The 27,990-nt window shown below is 33.6% G+C and overlaps 2 protein-coding genes across 8 annotated transcripts in view; one reads left to right on the top strand and one right to left on the bottom strand.

The window, feature by feature from the left end:
* The window catches only part of VRK2 (VRK serine/threonine kinase 2), a 120,097-nt gene extending 119,443 nt beyond the window's left edge, over nt 1-654 (top strand). For 2 of the 6 annotated variants that reach the window (XM_030877290.3, XM_070046872.1), the window contains exon 14: nt 106-653. In XM_030877290.3, coding sequence (XP_030733150.1) covers nt 106-450 — 345 coding nt within the window. In that variant the 3' untranslated portion in view covers nt 451-653. Of the gene's footprint in view, nt 1-105 lie in introns of all 6 variants that reach the window. The other 4 variants (XM_060309552.2, XM_030877291.3, XM_060309553.2 and 1 more) reach the window with 4 other exon arrangements.
* Nucleotides 5-27,990, bottom strand: part of FANCL (FA complementation group L) — a 78,529-nt gene continuing 50,543 nt past the window's right edge. For both annotated transcript variants that reach the window (XM_030877295.2, XM_060309554.1), the window contains 7 exons: nt 6,189-6,339; nt 3,974-4,057; nt 3,387-3,432; nt 3,228-3,309; nt 2,235-2,351; nt 857-928; nt 5-554 (listed from right to left, as the gene is read on the bottom strand). In XM_030877295.2, the coding sequence (XP_030733155.2) occupies nt 519-554; nt 857-928; nt 2,235-2,351; nt 3,228-3,309; nt 3,387-3,432; nt 3,974-4,057; nt 6,189-6,339 (588 nt within the window). In that variant the 3' untranslated portion in view covers nt 5-518. The remainder of the gene's footprint in view (nt 555-856; nt 929-2,234; nt 2,352-3,227; nt 3,310-3,386; nt 3,433-3,973; nt 4,058-6,188; nt 6,340-27,990) is intronic.

Genomic DNA, 27,990 nt, shown 5'->3' with positions numbered 1-27,990 from the left:
AAACTTGATCTTGTGTAACAAATTTTATTTAGCATTCTTATAGAGTACACAAAATAAACACTTGGATAACTCAAACCTAACAAACACATATGTATTTTCTCATAGGAAAGCACAAGGAGAAGACAAAAATACTGTGAGTCTCAAGAATTTCTGAATGGAGTAAAAAGTTCTCCACAAAAATCCAGCTGTATACAGTTCCCTAATTCATTTTATGAACCCCATCAAGATTTTACCAGTCCAGATATGTTCAACAAGTCAAGCTCTCCATCTTGCTACACGTCCGCTTCTACAACTGGTATGGAGGTCACAGAATTAGACAGTGCTACAGGATTTTGGCTTACAATTTCCCAGTTTACTCTTAGTGAAGAGATAAAGGCAGATGTATATTATTATGGCTTCACCGTTCTTCTTCTTTTGATATTAGTATGTCTTGCTTTATATTTTCTCTAAAGATATCAAATAAAATCCTTTTGCTAATTTAAGTTTCCAGTTCTTCACAGAAATGCTGCATTCTTATTTCAGGCTTTTCTCCCAGACATTTTCAAGGTAAGTGGCTTATAAAAAAAGGAATGCTTTATATTAGAGATGGTGTAATGATAGAGTTTGGAAAATACTTCTTAAGGTTCAGATCACCTAGGAAATCTAGAAAAGGGGTTAACTTTTTTTTGATCAAAGGAGAAATCTGAAAATTAAAATGTTAATAGGGACAATTTATCTTAGAAAAAATTTTTAAATACATAGATTGACAGATGTTTCCAAAAATTTTATATACGCTGATATACTATACAGCTATCTTCTAAAATATATTACTAAAAGCTAGGCACATTTTATGAAATGTGATTAATAATTTGCTTACCTTACTACAATATGGACATTCACCAAATATGACGTTAAAACTCTGTCTACTAGTCAGTAGTCCTCTCAACCACTGAAGATTTTAAAAAGAGAAGAAAGGGAGCAGTGTCAACATGATTACATATTACAGGTACTCCAAATAAATTTTTCTTTTTGAGTGCATTATATTTTTATGCCAGATGGTTTGCCTTCTTAATTTTCTTTTGCAAGAGTAAGAGGAACATCTCCTGAGCCAATACCAAACTACTAAAATGCTGAATAACAAGGGGAAACCAGTATGGATTTCAAGGTCTATACCACTGATTTATATGCAAATTATAGGCCCCTTTAAGAATCTGATTAAAAAGTATGCACCTTCTCTACCCCAAAACAGATGTACACAAAAATAACTCCATGGGGTTCACAGACCCTCCCTAAATCCATTAATCAGAAATTAAGAACTCCTGCTATAAAAGATATCCTAGGCTCTTTAAAATTTAGGTCTTAATTCTGATCTTAATCACCAATAGTAGGGTTAATTCTCAATCCATTAATTACAAGCAGGAGGCAATCCATTTTTAAAAATTAAATGAATTTTCATTATTACAAAAGAAAGCACATGTTCCCTTAAGAGTATCTCTATAATTAGACCTAGTATTTTATGATTTTATATAAGGTAAATTGACATCTCTACCTAAATTCTCCACTGTTAAACTGCAGCTAGCACCAGCTGCTATCTCTGATCACAAAAATCAGGAGGTAATATTAAGGAAGTTTTTAAAAACTGAAAGCTGCAAGTCATTTTGTATATAGATGCACATACAGTTAGTCATATGTCCATTGTGCCCTAAGATGAGTGCTAGAGAGCAAGTGACTGCAGACAGGAAGGAAAGCAGACTTCTCATGTATACAGTAAATAAAGTGTCATTGACTTAAGAGTGTTGAGTTATTTAGATCATAAAATGCATTCTTCTCAATATCAAAAGTAGGATTATTACGTTTATTCTATACTTAAATATAGCCTGAAAAAGTAATAGGTACTCTACAGTACTAGCTCCCTTTCACCTTATTGCCACCATTACTCCTACTTGGATGAGTTTACAGAGTTTGCATTGTGGTTACATGAGATATCTACAGAAAGATTCCAATGTTCCATCAGTTTGATTTGTTATGCATCAATAAACAGTCCATGAGTATATTCTAGATACATTTTCCCACTTCTTGGATACTTTAGGACATTTATAAATTCATTAGTAGCCACGAAGAAATGAAATACACATTTGGAATGAACTGTTAAAGGAGACAATGGCAATAAAAGATCACTCTTGATTTTAGATTGTTTAGATTTCAAATATGCATATTTCCTATGCTGTTAGTCTTACTGATATTTTTATTTTTACCTCATATAAACATATTTGATGGAAAGGCTGTCCACACTGTGAATTATCACACACTTGATCAGGAATGGCACCGTCAAGTTGGTAGGCATAACAAATTCCACAATCCATAGAAAAATCCTTCGAGAAAAGAAATATTGGGGGATGGGGTGGTGGGCAAAAAGAAGTATTTATAAGAATACACAAGGTGAAATTAAAAAGTGAATAATATGGTATTAGATACTATTAAATTTTTATAAAATTTTTATAAAGGTAACTATATTGCTGTTACAGAAAATACAGTCACATCACTATTTAACACCTTAGAAAAGCTATCTGTAAGAGAGGGCTGCCTTTTTCATCCAATAAATAATATACATATACCAAAAAGCAGATTCTATTTTTGGCTCACAAGATGTTTTGGGCTTAAGTAATATTCCCACTATGTACATCAGTATAATGCCACTGCAGTATGCAAAGACAGGAACTGACATTAGCTGGTGATTATACTAAACTTCAAAATTCTGCAACTAAAGGAAAAAGACAAAAACATCCCCACCACTTTAGTAGTCTACATTCTTAGCAGCTTTGTCAAAAATCAATTCTTAGTTTATTTTTGCAGTGTAGTAGTGTCTATTCAATTTTGAAAAACTATGCTGCCAACCTTCACAAACACTTGTTTCAAGCTAATTAGAACTTTATTTCAGTCATCCGTAAGCAGATAGTATAGGAAATCCAAACATCTCATTAGCTACACTGGACCTTTCCCCTATTTTTAATAATAAAGATGTCATTAATCACTTTACTGCTACAATGACCATGAAAAAAGTACACTTATAACCACCAATCAAAGGTTAACAAGTTCTTTGATGCAACTGCCGCTTGCAGTTCAGAAGTCCATTATAATATTCTTCCAATTCCTTCCCTTTCAGCCTCACTTTTCTCTGGTGCCTAAAAGAACATTTGACTTTCATTATGCAACACTATTTGGAATATCAGAGCACTGATAAGACTTACAGATTTTTCCAGGATAGCACGAGCTGGAAAATCAATTTCTAAAACATCTTTCAAATTTTGTAACAGACTATTTTCTGGATCCCTGAAAACATGAAAAAAACCTGTTATTAAATTTGTAAAATCATAGAAAAGTAACAATTATATTGCAAAGATACCTACCACAAATGTATGTTTCTGCTCAGCCTAATTCCCAGGGGTTTTACCACTTCAAATATTTAAAAAAAAAAAAAAAAGTTTAATAATTTAGGGTTTGCTGCGGTCATTTTGTAAAGTCACATTTGGCACAGAATTTGTCTCTTTTTATTGAGCTATAATTGATAACACTGTATTACAGATTTAGGTGTACAACATACTGATTTGGTATATGTATATATTGCAAAACGATTACAAGTTTAGTTAACATCTGTCATGCAGTTACAAAGATTTTTACTCTTGATGAAAACTTTTAAGATCTAATCTATTAGCAACTTTGAAATACACATAATATTTGTTAATTACAGGATTTGTTTCCTAAGTACGTGATTAGAAAATCTAAATCATATATATTATATATTAAAACACAGAAGTGCACAGTTCACAATGAGACATTTTCATTTAAGATGTTTACCATTAATATATTAATGTTAGAATATTTAATTACAATTAATTTTTAATTATAATATGTAATTACAATTAATTATTTGTCTACAGTGGTAGACAAATATTTTATAATTCTGTTAAAAACATTTAAACCTGAGATCTCATACCATGGTCAGCTCCAAGAAAACAGCACTCAGGAAGCATAGTAGGATGCCTGGGGTCTACTTCTATATTTATCGAAGCATTATTCCCTAGAATAAAAGAATATTAAAGCTTTTAGAAGTAGAACAGATAATGAAACAAAAAATAAAGGAGTATTTGTCTGGGTACTTATTTCATTGTATACCCAAGGAAAGATTAACTAATTGTATTATATATATAGTTTTTTATAAAGGTAAATATACTACTAATTTATAATTTAACAAAAAGAAGTAATTTGAAAATTTTGATCATGACTAAAGATTTGGGGATCCCAAGTTTCAAAAAACAGAGCCAATCCATAAGTTAATATAATTAATTTAGATACGATTTCTGGTCAGAATTGCATTAAAGTTTGAATAAAAATTTTCTATGGAGTGAAAAATCGTTAATATATAAAAATTACAAGTCACAAGTTTAAGAAATAATCTAAATGATATCGTAATAGTCTTGAAAAGTAATAGAACAAACATAAAAGACTAAAAATACAATAAATGGTAAAAATAAATGTTTAAGATTTGAGTTTTATAAAAACATTTTCTGAAATCTTTATCTCCCTGTGAAGCTTTCCTGGATAAGTTAACAAAGGGGTCAATTCATATTAAATTTTTGGAAACTGTTCATTTAATAACAAAAACAACTAACAGTTTACAGAATCTAAGGAAAAGCTATTTCTACTTGGCACTAAATTCTTTTATAAATTTTAACTGTACTAGAGTATGTACAAATTTCAGAAATTTTATTGCTTTTTTTGAAGGTACACAGTGTGGTTGTTTAAGCTTAATTTGGATTTCATTTTTATGGTAAAAATGTCTTGATAAATTCTATACACTATAGAATAATCCTCTGGCTCAGGTTGGCAACAATATAAATACAATTATTACAGATCTAGCAAAAAGAGGTAATCAAGTAAAATAAAAAAATTAAGTCCAGGTAATTCAATAAGAAAAAATTACAAAAAGTTAATTTATAATTTCATTGGTTAATGCATTTTTTTACATGAACACATATTCCATGTTAGCCTTTATGTCACCTACTGGCTCCAGAAAGTACTTTCACTCAACAACAATGGTCGTATCAGCTAGTCTTTTGATTAATTTGCTGAAAACCTGGTCCTAAAAGGGCAAATCAATGCCTGAAGGAAAAAAAAGGAGCTAAAAGGTAAATATAGGGAGAGTGAATAAATACCAAGTTGTTTATGCTGAACAATGAGAAATAAGAAGTATATTTAATCATAACCTAAGAGAAATAATTATTTTAATGGGGCCATTAAGATAATAAATTACTGCACTTCTTTGAAGAAAACATTTTAGTATCTACTTGTTCACAAATATACCATAACTTGGTTAATTATTCCAAATTAAATACTGTTAAGACTTTTTCAAACTTGGTAAGTAACAGTACTGTCTGTAAAATTGCTGCGCAATTATACTTTCCTCTTCTCATAGTAACATGTCACTTTTCCCCCCAGGTAATCTATTATGCCTGGGTAGAAACTAATTCGGATATGATTCACATCAAAATATCAAAATATCCTTCATAACTATATAGTATTTACTGTGAACTCAAATATAGTTTAAAACATCTAAAATCTTGAGAGGTGGAGCTTTAAAATTGACTTCATGTATTGCTTGTTCATAATGAGAATACATAAAACAATCATCTCATAGTAAAGAGAATATGGTAATATTATTATTTTGTAAAGCTTTCTTTCTACTCTTCAATGGGATGCATGGCCCACTTCAGGTTCTTTTACCCTCCTCTATATTTCTGTCAGAAAATACTTCCAAACTTGTTCGTACTTGTCTAGTTTCACGAATGAAGACTTCATTATTTCTAACACAGTTTTTTTCCTAAGTAATGGAAGTTCTGAAAAATCTACTCCACAATTTCTGTGCTAATTGAAAGCTAATTAAATACTATCTCTGAATGCTACTTCCATGGATTAGATCATCACCTTTTGTAATGAAACACCTCAGTACTTGCCCTTTCTACTTGAAATATTTACATTTAAATACATAGTAATAAAAGAAATCATAGTTCATCTCCCAAAGTTTTAATAGTTGACTTCATACAAAACAAGTCATCTAAGAGTCCAATGTCATCTTAGATTCATTTTCCTAAGTAATACAAAATACAATCAAACACCTTTAAAAAAACCTCCTTAATCCTTTTTTACTCTACCTAATGCAATTCTGCGTGCTGTAGCACTCCTTGTAGGTTTTTCCGGCTCAAGTACCCAAGTCTTCTCATCAATTTCATCCATAACATCCCAGAATGCCTTCAGTGATTCCAGTGCTGCCAAAAACTGACTATGAATGCTTATTAAGGAGCTCTGTGAAAAGACGAAAGCTGAATAAGCTGTATGACACTATCAATAGTGGATTATCTTTCACTTAGGATACAACTCAGTTTACAAGTTTTAAGCTCTGTTTCATTTCAGCTAAAACTAGACTCTAGTAAACAACAGTCAACTCTCCCTGCTTCACATCTCTTCACCACTACTAGTATTAACAGAGTTCTTTTTTGATTGTCACTGGACTGTGCACTTATCAAGAAAGAACTGCTTTTTACAAACCATATTTATTATGATGCATTTTGTACTATATGTATGGAAAGGTATACCTTGTATTAATAATTACTATTATTAACGTATACAATATACATTTAGCATAGTGTCTACAATTTTAGTATGAAAATATTTTTATTTTCGCTCAGTTATCAAGTTAAATACAGTGCTATTTGTAATTTGATTAAATTACTTTTATACACTGTAAATAACTTTGCAGACTTAATTAGACAAAGAGTATGAAAAGGTTTTACGCACTTTTAAAGAATTCAACAGAAATTACAAACAGGATTTCTTTTGATGTTAAATTTTTAGCCAATCTCTGAATTCAGTATTTCAGGCATTAATCCTTTATGGGAATTAAATACATTTTCACTAAATGACAAGAACTAAAGCCATCATTGATTTTAAAAATCAATTCATAAAGTCAAGAGTTTCTTATAAAATAATGTGGTATGGTTAAAAGATACAACTATTTACTAAATATTTTATATAAAAAGCCATCAAAACTAAAACAGTTTTAAAAAGAATTAAGGATTTATTTTTTATTTTTTTGCAATACACGGGCCTCTCACTGTTGTGGCCTCTCCCGTTGCGGAGCACAGGCTCCAGACGCGCAGGCTCAGCGGCCGTGGCTCACGGGCCCAGCCGCCCCGCGACATGTGGGATCTTCCCGGACGGGGGCACGAAGCCGTGTCCCCTGCATCGGCAGGTGGACTCTCAACCACTGCGCCACCAGGGAAGCCCAAGAATTAAGGATTTTATTTACTGTTTCAAATAAGCAAAACATATAAAAAAGTCACTGAAAAACTGCTGGCTCGTATCAAATGTATTCATCCAAAATAACTGATACAAGGCAACAATTCAAGAATATGATACACCCTGAGTAAGATGAAAAGAAAGAACTCACGTCCTTAAACATGTATTTTGTACTTATGTACTTAAGGAAAACCCATTTCATCTCATCACTTGAGTCAGGGTGTACATGTAGATGGATTCATAGCACAGATTCACCAAAGCAGTTTCAACTCTTTAAAAGTTAAGAGTAGGAACTAGAGCTTAATGAGTAAAAATAACCTTTTATTACTAGTATATTGAGGGTAGAATATTCTCTTCTAGTATACCATACTTATCCACAAGTTTAGATGCCAGAATCCAGAAATCAGAAAACTAAATACCCAAGTGTTTCTTTTTTGTTTAACTGTGAGCTGCACTTTATTTCCTCTTTCACTGAATGCACCACCATTCTTTACATACCCAAATAAGAAAGCAGCTTTGGTCCTTGTAGATTTCCTCTGATACCTAATAAATTCTGTAAGTTAACATAAGACTTAAGTCCATATTTAACATATTTCTTGATAACTCTATTAATCCTAGTATTATTATATATTATTAAAATAATCCCCTATTCTTATTTCCATATTCAGACTTGCCATCCTTGACTTAACCTTCTGGCAGAGTACCCTATTTAAAATATAAACCTGAACAGATCAGTCCCTCTCTTAAAACCATTCAAACCAACATTCTAACGGGATTTTTTTCCCCTGTAGTCATATTCCCCTAAAGCCCATTATTTACATTGTGATTAAAGCTGATTTTTGTATTCTGCAAACCTGATACTATAATTTCCTGGTTTACAATAAACTGTTTTAAGTGCAGTTCTTCTCCAAGTGATGTTTTGTCTTTGTGATACTACCACATAATAAAAGCAACACAAGTCCCAAGAGCTGTTCAATAAATATTTAAGTAAATTGAACTATTTGACATAAGAAAATAATCACTGATGACCACCATTCTATTTGGTCACCATTATTTACAAGTACCTTGCAAATTATGTTTTATGTTATCGTTAGTGATTAAAACCACAGTTCTTTATCATGGCTTACAATTAATATTGTTTCATATGTATACACAGATATGTTTACATAAAGTAAACTGAAATACTTTCTGTGGGTGTATTTACTACTCCAAGCTTCAGTAACCACATTCCCTATGATCATTCCCAAATTTTTTTAAGCCAGATGGAGAACTCCAAACCTACTCAGCCATTTCTATGTAGATAACATCTATATGGCTGTCTAAGATGCACACCATAACTGGATGGTTCCAAACGGATCTCATCATCTTCCCAAAGAAAAATTCCCTTCCCGCTGTTTTTTTAATTAGTGAAAGGGACTACTACTTGCCCTATTGCCCAAGCCAGGAATCTAAGCATAGATTTAAGTAGATTACTAAAACAACCTTCTAACTGAATTTTCTTCCTTTAGACATAGCCCCCTATTTTAACTAAATTGACTTTTGTACTATGTAAGTCTAATACAGTAATTTCTTTGCTTACAATAAAAGTCATTAATCACTGGATGCAAACATTATAAACCAACTGGTGGACAGTATGTTGGCATTTTTAACAGCTTTATTGAGGTATAATTGTTATACAAAGAACTGCACATATTTAATGTGCAAGTTGAGTTTGGGCATATGCATATACCCATAATACCATCACCATAATCAAGGTAATAGATATAGCCAACACTTAACAAGAGATCTCTAACATGAGATCCCTAAAAACACTTAACATGAGATCCGCCCTCTCAACAAATTGTTAGGTGCACACTACGGCATTGTTAACTGTATTGTACAACAGATCTCTAGAACTTATTCATCTAGCACTCTGTACCCACTGAATACCAACTCCTCATTTCACCCACCGGCAACCACTACTGTATTCTCTGTATCTATGAGTTTGACTTAGATATTTCATATAAGTAGAATCATGGCAGTATTTGTCCTTTTGAGACTAGTTTATTTCACTTAGCAGAATATCCTCCAGGTTCATCCATATTGTTGCAAATGGCAGGATTTTCTTTTTTAAAGCTGTCTTGTATATACCACATTTTCTTTGCCCATTCATCTGTTTATGACAGATAAACAGATGGACAGTTGGATTTTTTCATATCTTTGCTATTATGAGTAACACTACAATGAACATGGGAGTGCAGGTATCTCTTCAAGACTCTGATTTCAGTTCTTTTGGAATATACCCAGAAGTGGGATTGCTGGATCGTATGGTTGTTATATTTTTTACTTTTTTGAGGACGTTCCATACTGTTTTCCATAGTTGCTGCACCATTTTACTCTCTCACCAACAGTGTACAAGGGTTCCAGTTCTTCCACATCCTTGCCAATACTGGCTACTTTGTGGGAGTGTTTGTTGGTTTGTTTTGTTTTTGATAATAGCCATCCTAACAGATCAAAACTATGACATGATACCATGTTTTAGTTTTGATTTTTATTTCCCTGATAATTAATGATGTTCAGCATCTTTTTATATACTGGTTGGCCATTGGTATGTCTTCTTTGGAGAAACGTATGTTCAAGTTCTTTGCTCATTTTTTTAATCAGGTGTTTTTTTTGCTGTTGAGTTGCAGGAGTTCCTTGTATATTTTGGATATTAACCCTTCATCAGATAGTTTGCAAATATTTTCTCTCATTTCATAGGCTGCTTTTTTCATTTTGTTGATTGTTTCCTTTACTGTGCAGAAGCCTTTTAAAGGTATGATGCAGTTCCACGTGTCTGTTTTTGCTTTGTTGCCTGTAATTTCAGTGTCATATTTAAGAGATCACTGCCAAAACCAGTATCAAGAAGCTTTTCCCCTATGTTTTCACCTAGTAGTTTTACAGTTTCAGGTCTCATGTTCAAGTTTTTAATTAGTTTTGAGTTGATTTTTGTATACAGTATGAGGCAGGCGTCTAATTTCACTTTTTTGCATATGGATATCCAATTTTCCCAACACTGTTTGCTGAAGAGACAACTCTTTTTAAAAATCAGTATAGTAGTGTCCCTCTCCTTTCTCTCTCTCCATCTATATCTATATTTTAAAATCTATAATTACCTATTTCATTGAAAATCCAAGGAAAAGTTAACCAAAAAGTCATAAAATGCTGTCACATGGTATCTTTCATTTGAAAGTAAGTTCCCCCAAACACACTGTCCATTTCTTGTATGCTTGAATGTAAATAAAATCCTAAACACATCTCTGCTTAAAATGCTAACTCTGTATTTTAAACAGAAAAGGTATGTTTTTTTTAAAAAAAATGACAGCAAAATAAAAACAAACAAAAAACCCATAAAACAACCACCCTGAAACTAGAAGTCAGTTGATAATTACAGAAGAAGTGAATTTCAAATCCTAAAAGTCATCATCAGTCTCCCAAGGCAACAGAAATAATAAAAGCAAAAATAAACAAATGGGACCTAATCAAACTTACAAGCTTTTGTACAGCAAAGGAAACCATAAAAAAAAACAAAAAGACAACCTACAGAGTCAGGGAAAATATTTGCAATGATTTGACCAACAAGGACTTAATTTCCAAAATATACAAACAGCTCATATAACCCAATATCAAAAAATCAACAATGCAATCAAAATATGGGCAGAAGACCTAAATAGATATTTTTCCAAAGAAGACATACAGATGGGCAACATGAAAAGATGCTCAACATCGCTAATTATTAGGGAAATGCAAGTCAAAACTACAATGAGGTATCACCTCACACCAGTCAGAATGGCCATGATTAAAAAATTGACAAACAATAAATGCCAGAGGGGGTGTGAAGAAAAGGGGACCCTCCCACACTGTTGGTGGGAATGTAAATTGGTGCAGCCACTATGGAAAACAGTATGGAGGTTCCTCATAAAACTAAAAATAGATTTGCCATATGATCCTGCAATCCCACTCCTGGGATTATATATCTGGAGAAAACTATAATTCGAAAAGATACGTGCACCCCAATGTTCATTACAGCACGTTTTACAGTAGTCAAGACACGGACACCACGTTAATGTCCATTGACAGATGAATGGATAAAGATGTGGTATAAATATACAATGGAATACTACTCAGCCATAAAAAAGAATGAAATAATGCCATTTGCAGCAACATGGATGGACCTACAGATTATCATACTGAGGAATGTCAGAAAAAGAAAGACAAATACCAAATAATATCACTTATATGTGGGACCTAAAATATGACACAAATGAACTTATCTATGAAACAGGCTCACAGACATAGAGAATAGACTTGTGGTTGCCAAGGGGGAAGCGGGGTGGGAGAGGGATGGATTGGGAGTTTGGGATTAGCAGATGCAAACTATTATGCATAGAATGGATAAACAACAAGGTCCTACTATATATAGCACAGGGAACTATATTCAATATCCTGTGCTAAACCATAATGGAAAAGAATATGAAAAAGAATGTATATATCTGCTGTACTGCAGAAATTAACAGAAATTAATTTTAAATTAGCTATGCTTCAAAAAAAATTTTTTTTAAAAGTCATAATCAAATTTTACACAGTATTTTTATGTTCCAAATAAAGAAAGTCTGAAAAAGTGAAAAGTGAGACACAGAAACATTTCTCTTAGCAATTTTAATGAAGTGGACATTAAAACTATTCTATCAATAAGCCTCTGAAAAAAAACTTTTCTACAACTGCTTATTTTGTCTGTTAAATCATTCACAAACTCTTAATTTTCAATTGATTACCCTACTGAAAATGGGGGAAAAAAAGTTTAAATGTTAACAGTGCAATTAAATATTCTATATACATCACCATAAATGCCAAGGAAGTACCCTGTAATATGACCAAATTTGATATCAAAGTTCAGTAAGTATTTTGCAAGGAGAAAAGTTCTCTAAAAATTTTTTTTTCAAAAATAAAAATTGCCAAGTCCTCATTTTTTAATATGAGCAGTCTCACATCACACCAAAACTACTGTGCAACTGCCTTAAGTTTTCTTTCTTTCTTTAGAGGGTGGGGGCGAGACAATATGCAATGTAAAATAACATATGAATCAGATAAAGAAAAACTCTGATAAAAGGTGAGAAAGTTAATATTAAGAGTTAACATTAAAATACAAAATGTTGGTAAGGATGTAAATCAACATGAACTCTCACATTCTGTGGGTGAGTGTATAAAATGGCACAACCATTTTTGAAAAGATTTGGCGATTTCTTTAAAAACTAAATATATCCTTACTTGTAACTTAGCTGTCCATAAAAAGACTTATGTAAGGATGTTCATAGTTTATTCATAAATGTCAAAAATTGGTATAAGTCCAGATGTCCATCAATAGGAGAAATGATAAACTCTAGTATATTAATGCAATGGAATACTACTCAGGAATAAAAAGAAAAAACTACTAATACATGTCACAACATGGAAATTTCAAAACTATGTTGAGTGAAAGAAGCCTACGTACATAAAGAGTACATACTATATGCTTCTGTTGATATGAAGTCTGGAACAGGCATAGCTAAGGTATGGTTGGGGAAAAAACAACGGATATTTACTGGGAAGAGAGAGGAGACTGAATGATGGTAATGTTCTGCATCTTGAGTATGGACTGCACCAGTATATTCATTTACTGAAACTTATGATACACTTAGGATTTATGCATTTTATTATTCCCAAATTTTACAAAGAACTGAACTCTAGTTAAAGGTATGCATACTGAAGTAAGTATTTGGGGGAAAGATCTGATACATGCAAATTACTTTGAAAGGCCTCAAAAATCAGATGGATTTATGGACGGAAAGAGGTACAAATGGAAATGTAAGTGTTAAAGCAAGTACAGTAAATGTTAACTATAGAATCTGGGTGGTGTATATATGAATATTCACCATAAACCTTTTCGATGTTTCTGTATGTTTGAAATTTTATAATAAAATATTGGGAGGAATTATATAACTTATATGAGTTATTTATTATAACTAAGAAAGTTAATTAAAACTATTTTTTCTGGATTAGGTTATAGACTAATTTTTTTCAAATATTTAACAACTGATCTCTTTACATAAATCTTTAAATCTATATATTTAAAACCATCTCTAAAACAAAACATAAATATGCCTTCTGAGAAAATCGGCTCACTCTATGTGGCAGTTATAATCTTTGAAATGTCTGTAATAGGTGTTCTTAATCAGAGTATCATAAGGTTGGGTTAAAAAATGCATTTTATATTCTCTACGTAAAATATAGCATTTCACTCAACTATGGACATAGATAACAAACCACACAAATGGTATCACTACCTGTAACTTTCTCTACAAAAAAAATCACACTGCAATCACTTAGAGAACTTAAACACTAATATCTACATTCCATTCTCAGCCATTCCTTTTTAATTGATCTTGTTACAATGCAGCCTTAGCACTAGGAATTTCAAAAGTTCCCCAAGTGATTCTAATGTGCAAAGTTGAGAACTACAGGTGGAACAATGAACAACAGCCATCCCTGTTATAGTCTAAATGTTACCAGACATATTTCTAAAAGATTCAAGCTCATGAGGGAAAAGAAAGGCATCCTTATGAACATTTACGTGATAACTTTAATTTCACTCTTTTTTCACTGTTGATGTTTAATATTTTATTTATTTTTGCAACCAACTTTGGGATTTAGGGAAGCATACAATGAATTTGTAAAAATGGAACACAGTTTATAAAATTAGACTTATGGAGAAAAGTTTTAACTTTAACTTAAAATAGTCAATTTGTAGCCATATACAACAAACTATCTGGGTCAAGAATCAACGAATGCATGTCCTCATTTATAGCATACCAAGTTATACAAAACTAAGTAATACTACAAAATGAATTATGTCTTAATACAATTCAATACAGCAAATGTGTACAATGTGTAGGTGTTATGCTCTACAGTAAATACTGATTGATATAAGATACAATAGAGTATGTTAGTTAAGTTCATAGACTTGTAGTCAAATATTTAGTCTCATTCCTAGTTCCACTACTTAAAACTAGTTGCATCTTTCTCAGCAAATTACTTAATCTCACTTAGCTTCTGCAATATGGAAATACTGTTAATCCTTACAAGATTTAAGTGAGATGATGTATATAAAATGCTAAGTGCTCAGGATACAGTATATGCTTAAAATTGATAGCCACTATAATTAAAAGACATATGGTCCCTGACCTAGAGAAATTCTATCAAATCAAAAAATATTTGTACCATATTAGACAAAGGATTAACACCCTTAATATAAAAAGTTACTGAAATCAATTTTAAAAATACATATGTATTTTTAAAAATAGGGGATTAAAGACAGTTTCCTAGAGAAAAAATTCACATAATCACATAAAAAATACTCAACTTCATAAGTTTAGACATTATTTCTAATTGCAAAATTTCAGGTAACAGAAAGAGAAGAGATGAGCAAAGCCTCAGAGTTAGAGGATGGTGAGAATAATGAGGTATACGGGATGGGCGTCTGCTTTCCCAGAGTAACTTTTCCTTTAATAACTGAGGTAGCTCAATTCCATGGTGTGGCTTCTTTCTTACAGCACTCCCATTACTAGTCACTGCTTTATTACAGAACATCACTGAAGAGGTGAGCATTCTATAGGTCCTATGGGACCATGGTACATGCCCTTAATCCATTCCAGAATAATCAAGAGTGGTTTTGTTCTAATTCAGCACCAATGATTTTGTTCCAAGGCTTCACTAGTCCCTGGGTAGTGTGGTTTTAAAAACCCACTTTATATAAAAATTTTTATTTCCTTCTTTGTACTTTTCCATACTTCCTACAATAACATATATTATTTGTATAATCATAAAGGAGCACATGTAGAAATAGAAATAAATGGTCTGTCAGCTATCCTTTCATTTCATGAATGTATACAGTGAAAAACATACTAAACTCAATTCAATGAAACTAATATTTCAACCATGTGTCAGGACTATGTTAGGAACTCCAATACAAAGATAAAAGAACCCAGTACACAGAGAGGTCACCATTCTAATCTTGACGGGTAACAAAGTATCTGATATCAAGACATACCCAGCCTCTTAAAGACTTAATATTACATCTATAAATGTGAGTGTGTGGTAGATAACTTCTAAGGTGACTTCCAGCTCTAAAAGTCAAGAACTCTAAATATAACTTTGAAAATCCATGAAGTAGGTGATTCTGTCCAATTAAAAGTAGGTATACTTCCTTTCAAGATGCCAATTACTATAACATACTCCCATTTATTTCCAAATCATGTTTATAAACATATTTTCTCATTCAAATTATATATAAATTATACATAACTTATATGATTCACTGTACAACAATCATTTCCTCTTTAATCAAAAGAACTTTTATACCAGAATCAAAATATTTGGATTACACTTCATATCCCCATGTATTTAAGGGGAGAAGTCAAACATGCATTATACAACTACTGTTTTTTTCTAAAATATAGGGACAAGATTTCAGTCTTTTAAAACTTCTGAGTTTGGGAATAGGTTTGAAACCACAAATTTCTAGCAGGTATAGAAAAGCAACTACACAGCTCAAATATGATGAAGATCCAAAAATTACACCCAGAACACTGAAACTGGTTAATTCATTAACCAAAGGAAAATGTCAACCTTTTTAGCACATATACATAATTTAAAGAAATAAACAGAGGAAAAAAAAAACTGTAGAAGGAAGACAAAAGAAATTATCAGCAAAACCAAAAAAATAAAAATTTTAAAACCTCAAAAGCAGGGGTTTCCCTGGTGGCGCAGTGGTTAAGAATCCACCTGCCAACGCAGGAGATACGGGTTCAAGCCCTGGTCCGGGAAGATCCCACATGCCGCGGAGCAACTAAGCCCATGCGCCACAACGACTGAGCCTGTGCTCTAGAGCCCACGAGCCACAACTACTGAAGCCCACACGCCTAGAGCCCATGCTCTGCAACAAGAGAAGCCACCGCAATGAGAAGCCCGCGCACCGCAACAGAGAGTAGCTCCCACTTGCCGCAACTAGAGAAAGCCCGCACGCAGCAACAAAGACCCAATGCAGCTAAAAATAATTAAATAAAATAAATTAAACAAAAAACAAACACAGAAAAGGCTTAGTGTCCCAAAAGCAATAAACTATCCTACAGAGAAGAAAAGTATCCCAGTAACCAAGATAACAATGTAGGAGCCTCTCACCTAAGCCTTGCTGTCAGAAGGGAGAGGATGTGATGCTAAACCACCTCTTGTCCTTAAAGCGCCAAAAAAATTTTTTTAAAAAGGAGAAACACTGAGAAAGTTAGAAAACATAAAACAAGGAGAAAAGAGTATATTCTATATTCCACTCTACCTACTCCAAAGATTTGCAGCATACCATGTTGAAGGCATAACAACCACAACATTCATTATTTTATCTATGTATCTTTCCGTCTATTTTTATGTGGGGTAAGGCAATCACTAAAAAAAAAGGCACAGACTAACCACCAGACATTGGAAAACTGTATCTGTAACATTCCATGCACTGGGAGCACAAGAGCTAGGTTTAACAGGGAAGATATTCCTGATATGGAGTCCAATCTTCCCGTGTGAAAAGCAAAGGTCAGAAGATTAAAAAGAATGTATTAATCTTGAGGGGAAAAAAACCAGACATCTCGACATGATTTGAAAAGAGCAGGCATAAAGATATTAATAAGAGATCAATTTAATATTAGGTTCACCTAAGGCATTTAATGAAATTCTCTGCACTGAAATCAGGATACCTGGACTGTTCTGTATATAGGCTTCTCGGTGAGAAGATCTGTATGTGAGATCCCTGTGTTGATGCACTGAAAATTTCTGAATAATCCCAATGCTGAACAGTCTGTTTGGTATGATAGATTTGGCATTTAAACCTTTAGATCATTGAACCATTAGAAAGTTCATCTGGTCAAATGTCACCAAATCATGACCTTTCCAAAAATATTACAAGGCATATTCTATCTCCCGACTAGTTTTATATTACTGAAACACAGTCTATTTTGGAAATGCTTGCCAATTTTTATTGCTGGCAAGTGTGATGAATCAAGTACCCCAATATTTGACCAGAGGAAGGTCAAGCTGGTTATTCTTGTTTATGTTTAATAAATAAATAAACCATCAGAAAACTAGGTTATATCAGTATTCTACAGAAATCTTGAAGGGTATCACATTTTCTCATGACACACAGCCAATAAACAGAGAAGGAGATGAAAATGTTCTTATTAACTCCATGGCTAGAGGATATATAGTTCGTGAAAGAAATCGGTGCTCTGGTTTCCACTGTCACCATCCACTGACGAATTGCTTATATGCTTAAGTCTAAACTCTTTTCGAAACATGCTAGTCCCGATTACTGAAATGTTAATAATTTTTTTTATATTCGACAAAGAAACTGGGTAACAAGTACAAGCTCAGAAGTTAGTGGCTGTGGCCATTATATAGAAGTTGCATGAAATTTTTCAAATGGTGGTGACAAGCCAAAGGAAGCTGATAGCAACTGTAAAGAAAGTTCTGTAGGGGTAAGGACATCATTTGAGAGAAGACTAGTACACTCTTTGAATTATAAATAGAGTTTTAAAAAGGCCCGTCAAGTTATATTGCTTAGAAGGTCACGTATAGCTGCAAAAGTTTTGTTCAGTCTTGAAAAACAAATCAAACAAGCAAAAGGCAACCATCAGGATTTTTTTAAAGAAGGTAAATTTCTGTGCCGTAAGTATAACTGGTATATTTGGACCCTTGTCCTACGTCATCTTTATTTGTAGCTATAACGTTAAGTGATATATGCAATGATAATTTGAGCTTGGGATCTCCCCCAAAAAGCAAAGCCTGAGGCCAGGGCTTGTGTACAGATAGGTTATTGGAAGTAATCTCAGGGACTGAGAGGGAGTAGGGACTGGAAACAGTATAAGCGAGGAGAGAAAGCTAAAATAAGGGTGTACTTTCAAGATGGTTACTGTGGTCAATGGCAGCTCCGTGAGAAGTTCTAGAGAAAGCTCCTCAGAATTGCCACCCAAGAAACAGAATTCAGGAGCATTTATTCACTGTCTTCTATTCCTGACTGGTCGAGTTGCCCTAGGAGGGTTATGAATTCTCTCACATTTCCAGATCTGCATACATATGTATCCCTAATGGCTCCCATAAACATCACTGGTCCTAGCATTAGAAGAGCTGTGGGGCAAAGAAAGAGAGAAGTGGTAGAGCTTAGGTGAGGTGTTTTGTCAAGATACACAATCATGAAACAAACTGAAGCAATATGGCTGAGTAAAAAGTGGATGCGAAGGAAGTGAAGTAAGGAGCAAGAATTATCTGATTCCTAAGCCATTTGCCAAACAGGGGAGTAACATATGGTCAATTCTCCAAGAGTTAAATAAACCTATTTTGAAAAAACTTTCCTCATGAAATTAATTTATATAAAGCTTTAATAGTAATAAAAGGGATATATTTGAAATACCCAAAATATATATCTATATAAAATATTCTGCCTATTTTGTGGTGTTGTCTTATTGAGCTTTCAGAGCTCTTTATATATATTCTAAGCACAAGTCCATTATCAGATACATAATTTGCAAATATCTTCTCCTAGTCTATACCTTGTCTTTTCACTCTTTTAACAGTATTTTTCAAGAGCAACAAGTTTTAATTTTGATTAAGTCCAATTTCTCAACCCGTTTTTATAAGGATCTTGTTTTCTGTATTGTGTTAAGAAATCTTTGCCTATCCCAAAGTCACAAAGCTTTTCCTTGTTTTTTCCAGAAGTTTCATTGTTTTAGGTTTTACATTAAGTTTATGATTCATTTTGAGTTAATTTTTACATATGGATTGAAGTTCATCTGTTTTGTATATATGTATATATATAGCAAATTATTTGTCCCATTTATTGAAAAGACTGTCTTTCTTCCACTGAATTATCTTTGCACCTTCACTGGGAACAGCTGTATGCATACACAGTTATATGGGTATACTTCTAAATTCTCTATTCCAGTGATCTTTTTTTCATACTTTATATTAATACTACAGTGCCTTGATAGATAGGTTTGTCTTAAAGGTAAATTTATAAGTCTTGAAATCAGGTGGTATTAGTCCTCCAATTTTGTTCTTTTTCAGTTTTTTGGACTACTCTAAGTTCTCTGCATTTCCATATGAATTTTAGAATCATTTTGTCAATTAAAAAATCTACTGGGATTTTGATTGAGATTGCATTGAATCTATAGATCAATTTGGAGAGAACTAACAAGTTAACAATACTGAGTCTTCTAACTCATGAATATAGTTTATCTCTCCATTAATTCAGGTCTTTACACAAAAGATTTGTAGATGCTTCACCAAAGAAGATATATGATGACAAGCATTTAATACGTTCAACATCACTTGTCATTAAGGAAACGCAAATTAAAATCAAAATGAGCTACCACTACACACCTATTAGAATGGCTAAAATGAAAATGACTGGACATACCAAGTGTCAGTAAGGATGCAGAGAAACCAGAAGCCTCAAGCACTCTTGTTAGGAATGTAAAATAGCACAACCGCTTAAAAAAAACCGTTCAGCAGTTTCTTAAAAAGTTAAATACACACCACTTAGATGATCTAGCCATTCTAACCCTAGGTATTTGCCAAAGAGAAATGAAAGCATATCTTCATATAATGACATTCACATAATGTTCACAGTAGCTTTATCTGTAACAGCCACATCCTGGAAACACCCCATCTGTCCATCAACAGGTAAATGAACAATATATGGTTACATTCATACAAAGGAGTACTACTCAGCCTAAAAACAATGAAATATTATTACATGCTACAACACTGATAAGTCTCTAATTTTGCTGAGGAAAGAAACCTGACATAGAAAAGTATATAGAACTATATAAAACTCTAGAAAGGAGAGCAGCAGTTGCCTGGGGATCAGGAGGAAGGACACGAGGAACAGAAGGGAGAGATTAAAAAGGCGAAGCGGGAAACTTGGTTGTTGTGGAAATGTTTATTATCTTGATTGTGGGGTTGATTTCACGGGTGTAAACATTTGTCAATGCTCACCAGATCATACGCTTTAAATATGTTTAGTTTATGGTATATCAATTATACCTCAAAAAAGCTGTTTAAAAAAACACTCATTCTGGGGCTTCCCTGGTGGCGCAGTGGTTGAGAGTCCGCCTGCCGATGCAGGGGACGTGGGTTCGTGCCCCAGTCTGGGAAGGTCCCACATGCCGCGGAGCGGTTGGGCCCGTGAGCCATGGCCGCTGAGCCTGCACGTCCGGAGCCTGTGCTCCGCAACGGGAGAGGCCACAACAGTCAGAGGCTCACGTATCGCAAAACAAAAAAAACAAAACAAAAAACAAACAAACAAAACACTCATTCTGATTTCTGGACAGTAATTAATCTATACATTAGTACCTTCTTTGCAGTAGATCTGCAGTAGATTTCTCAACTTTTAGGACCTAAAAAATTTACAAAACAGCTATATTTCTAACAGCAAAGACAAAGACAGAAGAGTAACTGTTCATAAACCCACCACTTAGATAATAAAAGCTTATCAGTTTTATATGTATATATTGGGCAAGGAAGGAGAAAGGATATACATGGGAACAAAGATGCTAGCTATTACCCCATAACTGTTATTAGATTATGTTAAACTAGGAAAGCACTTAAGCAGAAAAGTGTGAACACCGCCAATCTCAAAATGTAACGCTTATTATCTTTAAAAGCATTTTGTTACTTTTATAATACCTGAAGTGATATAATAACGTCAGTCACTTAACCAGATCTTAGAGTATAATATCTTCATCTTAAGTACTATTATTTCCAGTATTTTAATAATTTTCTCACAGTCCCAGAATGTGATCTTTTGTGCTCTGATGACACTTAAATTAATAGCATAATTTTCTGGTACTTGCAACAGTTGCTTTCCATTCTGATTTTTTATACTTTCCTATAATATGCGCACATAAATCCTCTAATAATCATTTTTGTCTTTTTCTCTGAGGGATTCAAAAGGCTTGATTCAAATATCAAGAGATTAAACTTCTAAAGAAATTTAATTTTAACATTAATTGCAATATTCCCAATCAGATATCTTTAAAGAGATAAATCTCTTAAATGTTCAGTTCATTTGATCTTATTTGCAAGCTTCATTAATTTTCTCAACTCTTTCTGTAGGTGTAACTAAATCTATTAAATCAAATGCTATTCTCTGTCACACAATCCATAAAGAATGCATCACCTCTTCTTACAGTTTATTTTTACTATAACTGACCACTGATGATTTAAAAGATTTGCTACTATTCTTAAGTCATGTGGAAAGTATATATGCCCACAAAGTTAAATGAAACACATTCACTCCATGTGTAGCCATTACAGAATGACTGCAGCAACTCTCTTAATAAAAAAGATAAGGAAGAGAGGGAGGGAGGGAGAAGTAAATAAATGTCTGTCAAGTGTATGTTGAAAATGAGTAGGCACTTCCAACATGGTCCTAAGCTATCCTATATTATAGGTCATTAAAAAAAGAAAAGAAAAAATGTCAGGCCAATTAGGTGAGGATTCTGGGTAGATGACTGAGTAGGAAGCACCAGGAATCTGTCTCCCCACCTAGACAATAAATGCACTGACAGAAACTATTTTGGAACTCTTGAGTCTACAGAAGGCTTGCAACTTTGGTTAATTTCAGCTCTTAGCTACCCATCACCCTGCCCCACAGCTCCCTGACAGGCAGCCCTGCACACACTTCGGGAGCACCCTGCACACAGCTTATAGGAGCCAGGGTGGGAGAAAAGGAGCTGTCTTCCAAATACCAGGTATCTGTGCTCTGATGACTGATTGCTGCTTCTAATCTCAGAGGAATACACAAACAGGCAGTTGGATATTGCTGCTGTACTTCCTCCCACTGTTTCAAGTCCTTCCCTCTCTTGCAGAAGTGACCTGCAGCGTACTTAAGGAGCCACTGACCCTCCCCCCCTTCATTTTTCTCTTTTTCCCCTTTTGAGTGTCAGACTTTAAAGACTAGAACATTCAAAAGCAACTCAATGAGTGAGAAAGCAACTGGGATGAGTGAAATGAGGTACAAACTTCCAATTACAAAATAAATGAGTCATGGGGGTGAAATGTACAGCGTGGGGAATATAGTCAATAATATTGTTATATCTTTATATGTTGACAGATCGTAAACTAGACATAATGGTGGTGATTTTGAAATGTATAGAAATATCGAATCACTATACTGTGCACTAGAAACTAACAAAGTGTTGCAGGTCAATTATACTTCAAACAAGCTCATAGAAAGAGAGATCATATTTGTGGTTACTAGAGGGGAGGGGTGGGGGGAGGAGGAATTGGGTGAAGGTGGTCAAAAGGTACAAACTTCCAGTTACAAGAAAAATGAGTGCTAGGGATGTAATGTACATGATTGATATAATTAACACTGTTGTATGTTATATATGAAGTTGTTAAGAGTAAATCCTAAGAGTTCTCACCATGAGAAAAAATATCTTTTGCTTTTTCTTTTAATTTGTATCTATATGAGATGGATAGTCACTAAACTTATTGTGGTATTCATTTCATGATGCATATAAGTCAAATCAATATGCTGCAGAGCTCACAGTGCAGTGCAGTATATCTCACAGATATACAGTGCAGTATGCCAGCTGTATCTCAATAAAACTGAGGAAAAAAAGGCAACTGCCTTTATAGGAAAGTTTTGGAAGTCACTCTGCATGCCCAGGGAAAGGCTCAACAAAGACCAGAAAAGACCCTAAGAGTACACCTCAGGCTGATCCTTGATGCAGAGACAGCCTGCAACAATCAAGAACACAAAAACATAGACAAAAAAAAACAGGGAAATTTTGATCTTTCCTCTGGAGAGAGGGGAGGATCCAACTTCTAAAGTTACCACATTATATGACTAAAATTTCCAGTTTTCAACAACAACAAAATCACAGGGCACTAAAAACAAAACAAAGTGTAGCCCTGATTCAAAGGAAAAAAATTAACAGGTTCCAAACACAGACCTGAGAGTATCTCTACTAGACAGAGAATTTGAAACAACTGATACGTAAGCTTTAAAGTAAGATGTAGAGCAAGTCAAGAAACCAATGTATGAACAAAATGGAAATAACAACAAAGAGAGAGAAGACTTTCAAAAAAGAACATAAAAAGAAATTCTGGAGCCAAAAATTACAATAACTAAAACGAAAACTTCACTAAGAGAATCCAAAGGTGAATTTGAACAGGCAAAAAAATCTGTGAACATGAAGATAGGACGTAAGTTATTATGGCTGAGAAGCAGGAAGAAAAAAGATTGAAGAAAAGTGCATGAGTCTAAGGGAACTGTATGATACCATCAAGTTGACCAATATATGGATTGTGGGGTCCCAAAAGAAGAACGAAAATGGCAGAGAGCATATTTCTATAATGGTTGACAAATTCCCAAATTCGCTGAAATACATAAATATACACATCCAAGAAGCTCAATGAACTCTAAGATGAACTCAGAGAGATTCACACCGAGGCACATTACAATCAAGCTTTCAAAAGACAAAGACAAAAAGAGAATCTTGAAAGAAGTTGAGAAGTGACTCATCACACACAAAGGGAACCTCAAAAACTATTAGCAGATTTCTCATCAGAAACTTTGATGACCAGAAAACTGTGGGCTGATATATTCAAACTGCTAAAGGGAAAAAAAAATGTCAACCAAAAATCCTATAGCTGGCAAAATTATCCTTCATCAGTGTAGGAGAAATGAAGACATTCCCAGACAAACAAAAGAAGTCTGCTACCATTAGACCTGCCCTGCAAAAAATGTTATAGGAAGTCCTGTAGGTTGAAATAAAAGGACACTAGACAGTAGCATGAAGCCCTATGAAGAAATAAAGATCTCAGTAAAGGTAAATACATGGAGCAATTATAAAAGCTAGCACTATTATAAAAATGGTTTTTAACTCCACTCCTTGTTTTCGACATGATTTAAGAGACTAAGGTATTTTTTAAAACTAAGAATTATTCAACTCAATGCCAGTGTTACAGTAACTTTGGTTTGTAACTTCACATTTTGTTTTCTACATAACTTAAGAGACAAAGGCATTTAAAAGAATTATTAGTTTTCGGTTTGGTGCATACACTGTGTAAATATATAACTTTGTGACAACAACAACTGAGAAGGGTAGGTACAGAGCTGTAAAGGACCAGAGTTTGTATGTTATTGAAGTTAAGCTGGTATAAATTAGAAGGTTATAACTTCAGGATGTTAAATGTAATTCTGATGGCAACCACAGAGAAAACGGCTATAGAATATATACAAAAATAAATAACAAAGGAATTTAAACATTTAACTCCAAAAAAAATCAACTGAACTCTAAATAAAGCAGTAATGCAGAAAATAAGGGACAAAATAACTATAAGGCATATAGAAAAAGCAGCAAAATGACAGATTAAGTCCTTCCTTATCAGTAATAACTATAAATGTAAATAGGCTAAACTCTCTAATCAAAAGACAGAGATTGGCAGGATGGATAAAAACACATGATCCAACTATATGCTGTCTACAAGAATATCACTTTAGATCCACAGACACAAACAGGCTTAAAGTGAAAGAATGGAAAAAGATATTCCATTCAAATAATCACCAAAAGAGAGCAGGAGTAGCTATACTAGTATCAGACAAAATGGACTTTAAATCAAAATAGGTTACAAGAGACAAAGAAGGACATAATATATTAATAAAAGTTTCAATACAGCAAGAAGATATAACAATTATAAGCATTTATGCAGCTAATAACAGACTATCAAAACATGAAACAAAAATTAATAGTACTGAAGAGAAATAGTTGTATAATAATATTTGGGAGACATCAATACCCCACTCCCAATAACAGACAGAAAATAAGGAAACAGAGGACTTGAACAACACAACAAACCAACAAGATCTAACAGACGTATATTGAACACTCTACACAGTAACAAAAGAGTACACATATTTCCCAAATGCACATGGAATATTTTCCAGGACACATCATGTTTTAGGCTACAAAATACATACAAAATAAATTTTAAAAGATAGATATCATATAAAGTATCTTTTCCCACCACAACAGGATGTAGTTAGAAATCAATAAAAGAAAGAAAACTGGAAAATCCACAAATTTGTGGAAATTGAACAACATACTCTTAAACAATCAATGGATCAAACAAGAAATCACAGTGTAATTAGAAAATACTTAGAGACAAAAAAGAAAACACAGCATACAAAAACTTAGAGAATGCAGCAAAAGTACTAAAGAGGCTATTTATAGCTATAAATGCAGACATTAAAAAACAAGAAAAATCTCACCATCAACCACTTAACTTTACAACTACAGGACCAAACTAAACCCAAAGCCAGCAGAAGGAAATAAAGATTAGAGAAGAGATAAGGTAGAGAATAGAAAGACAATAGAGAAAATCAATGAAACCAAAGGTTGATTCTTTGAAAAGTTCAACAAGTTGACAAATTTTAAATAAATGGGACTAAGAAAAAGAAGAAAATTCAAACTACCAAAATTGGTTATAAAAGTGGGGACATTATTACCATTTACAAAAACAAGAAGAAATGTAAGAGAGAACTATGAAAAACTGTATGTATGGCAACAAATTGGATAACCTAGATGAAATGAACAAATTCCTAGAGACACAAAACCTTCCAAGAGTAAACCACAAATAAATAGAAAATCTGAACAGAATAATAAGGAGTAAGGAGACTGAATCACTAATCAAAAGATCTCGACAGAAAAAGTCCTGGAAGTGTCACTGGTGAATTATACCAAACATTTTAAAGAAGAACTAACACCAATCCTTCTCAAACTTTTCCAAAAAATTGAAGAGGGGAAAATACTTCCTAATTCATTTCATGAGGCCATCTTTACCCTGATACTAAAACCCCAAGAAAACTTAAAAACCATGATCCCTTATGAATACTGATTAAAAAATCCTCAACAAAATACTAGCAAACCAAATTTAGCAGCATATTAAAAAGATTACAGGGCTTCCCTGGTGGCGCAGTGGTTAAGAGTACACCTGCCGATGCAGGGGACACGGGTTCGTGCCCCAGTCCGGGAAGATCCCACATGCCGCAGAGCGGCTGGGCCTGTGAGCCATGGCCGCTGAGCCTGCGCGTCTGGAGCCTGTGCTCCACAACAGGAGAGGCCACAACAGTGAGAGGCCCGCGTACCACACACACAAAAAAAAAAGATTACACACTGAGATCAGGCGGGATTTATTCCTGGAATGCAAGGATGGCTCAACATATGCAAATCAATAAAATGTAATACACTATACTAACAGAATGAAGAAATCCATATGATCATCTCAACTGACACACAAAAAGCATTTGACAATATTTCACACCCTCTCATGATAAAAACACTCAACAAACTAGGATCAAAGAAAGTTATTGCAACATAATAAAAGCCATATTATGAAAAACTGCAGCAAACATCACACTCAATGTTGAAAGACTGAAAGCTTTTCCTTTAAGATCAGGAACAAGGCAAGGATACCGACTTTCATCACTTCTATTCAACACAATATTGGAAGTTCTAGCCAGATCAATTACGCAAGAAAAAGAAATTAAAAGCATCCAAACTAGAAAGGAAGAAGTAAAATTATCCCTGCTTGCAGATGATATAATGTTACAGGTAAAAAACCTATATTCCCCCCCTCAAAATTGTTAGAACTAAGAAATTAATTCAGTAAAGTGGCCACTTTGACCACCAGCAAAGTCAATACACAAAAATTAGTTGCGTTCTGAACAGCAACAATGAACAATCCAAAAAGGAAATTAAGAAAACAATTTCATTTACAATAACATCAAAAAAGAATAAAATACTTAGGAATTAACCAAGAAGGTTAAGGACTTATAAAATGAAAACAAAAAAACATTCCTGAAAAAAATTAAAGAAGACATCAAAAAAAGGAATCTCAAGCCAGATTCATGTACTGAAAGACAATGCAATCCTTTTCAACATCCCAATGATATGTTTTTGGGCAGAAATAGAAAATCCTATCTTAAAATTCATATAGAATCTTAAGAGACCCTGTATAGCCATACAATCTTGAAAAAGAACAACAAAGCTGGAGGAAAAAAGTGGAAATCACATTTTCTGATTTCAAAACTTACTACAAAGCTACAGTAATCAAAACAGTGTGGTACTAGCATATGACCGTCTATATATAGACAAATGGAACAGAATAGAGAGCCTAGAAATAAACCCTCATATACATGATCAAATGATTTTTGACAAGGTTACCAAGACTATTCAATGAGAAAAGAACAATCTTTTCAACAAATGGTGCTAGGAAAACTGGCTATCAATATACAAAGTAATTAAGCTGGCTCCTTATCTAACACTGTATATAAAAAGTAACTTAAAATGGATCAAAGACCTAGATGTAAGAGCTGTAAGTATAACACTCTCAGAAAAAAACACAGGGCAAAAAAGCTTCGTGACATTGGATTGGGCAATGACTTCTTCAATAAAGCACCGAAGGCACTGGCAACAATAGAAAAAATAAGTTGGACTTCATGAAAATTAAAAAATTTTGTGCATCAGGGGACTTCCCTGCTGGCAGAGTGGT

This window comes from Globicephala melas, chromosome 12 (genome assembly GCF_963455315.2).
Source record: "Globicephala melas chromosome 12, mGloMel1.2, whole genome shotgun sequence".
NCBI classification, from domain to species: Eukaryota; Metazoa; Chordata; class Mammalia; order Artiodactyla; family Delphinidae; genus Globicephala; species Globicephala melas.
Note: the sequence above shows the minus strand (reverse complement) of the source record. Positions and strands in the feature narration are given on the sequence as shown.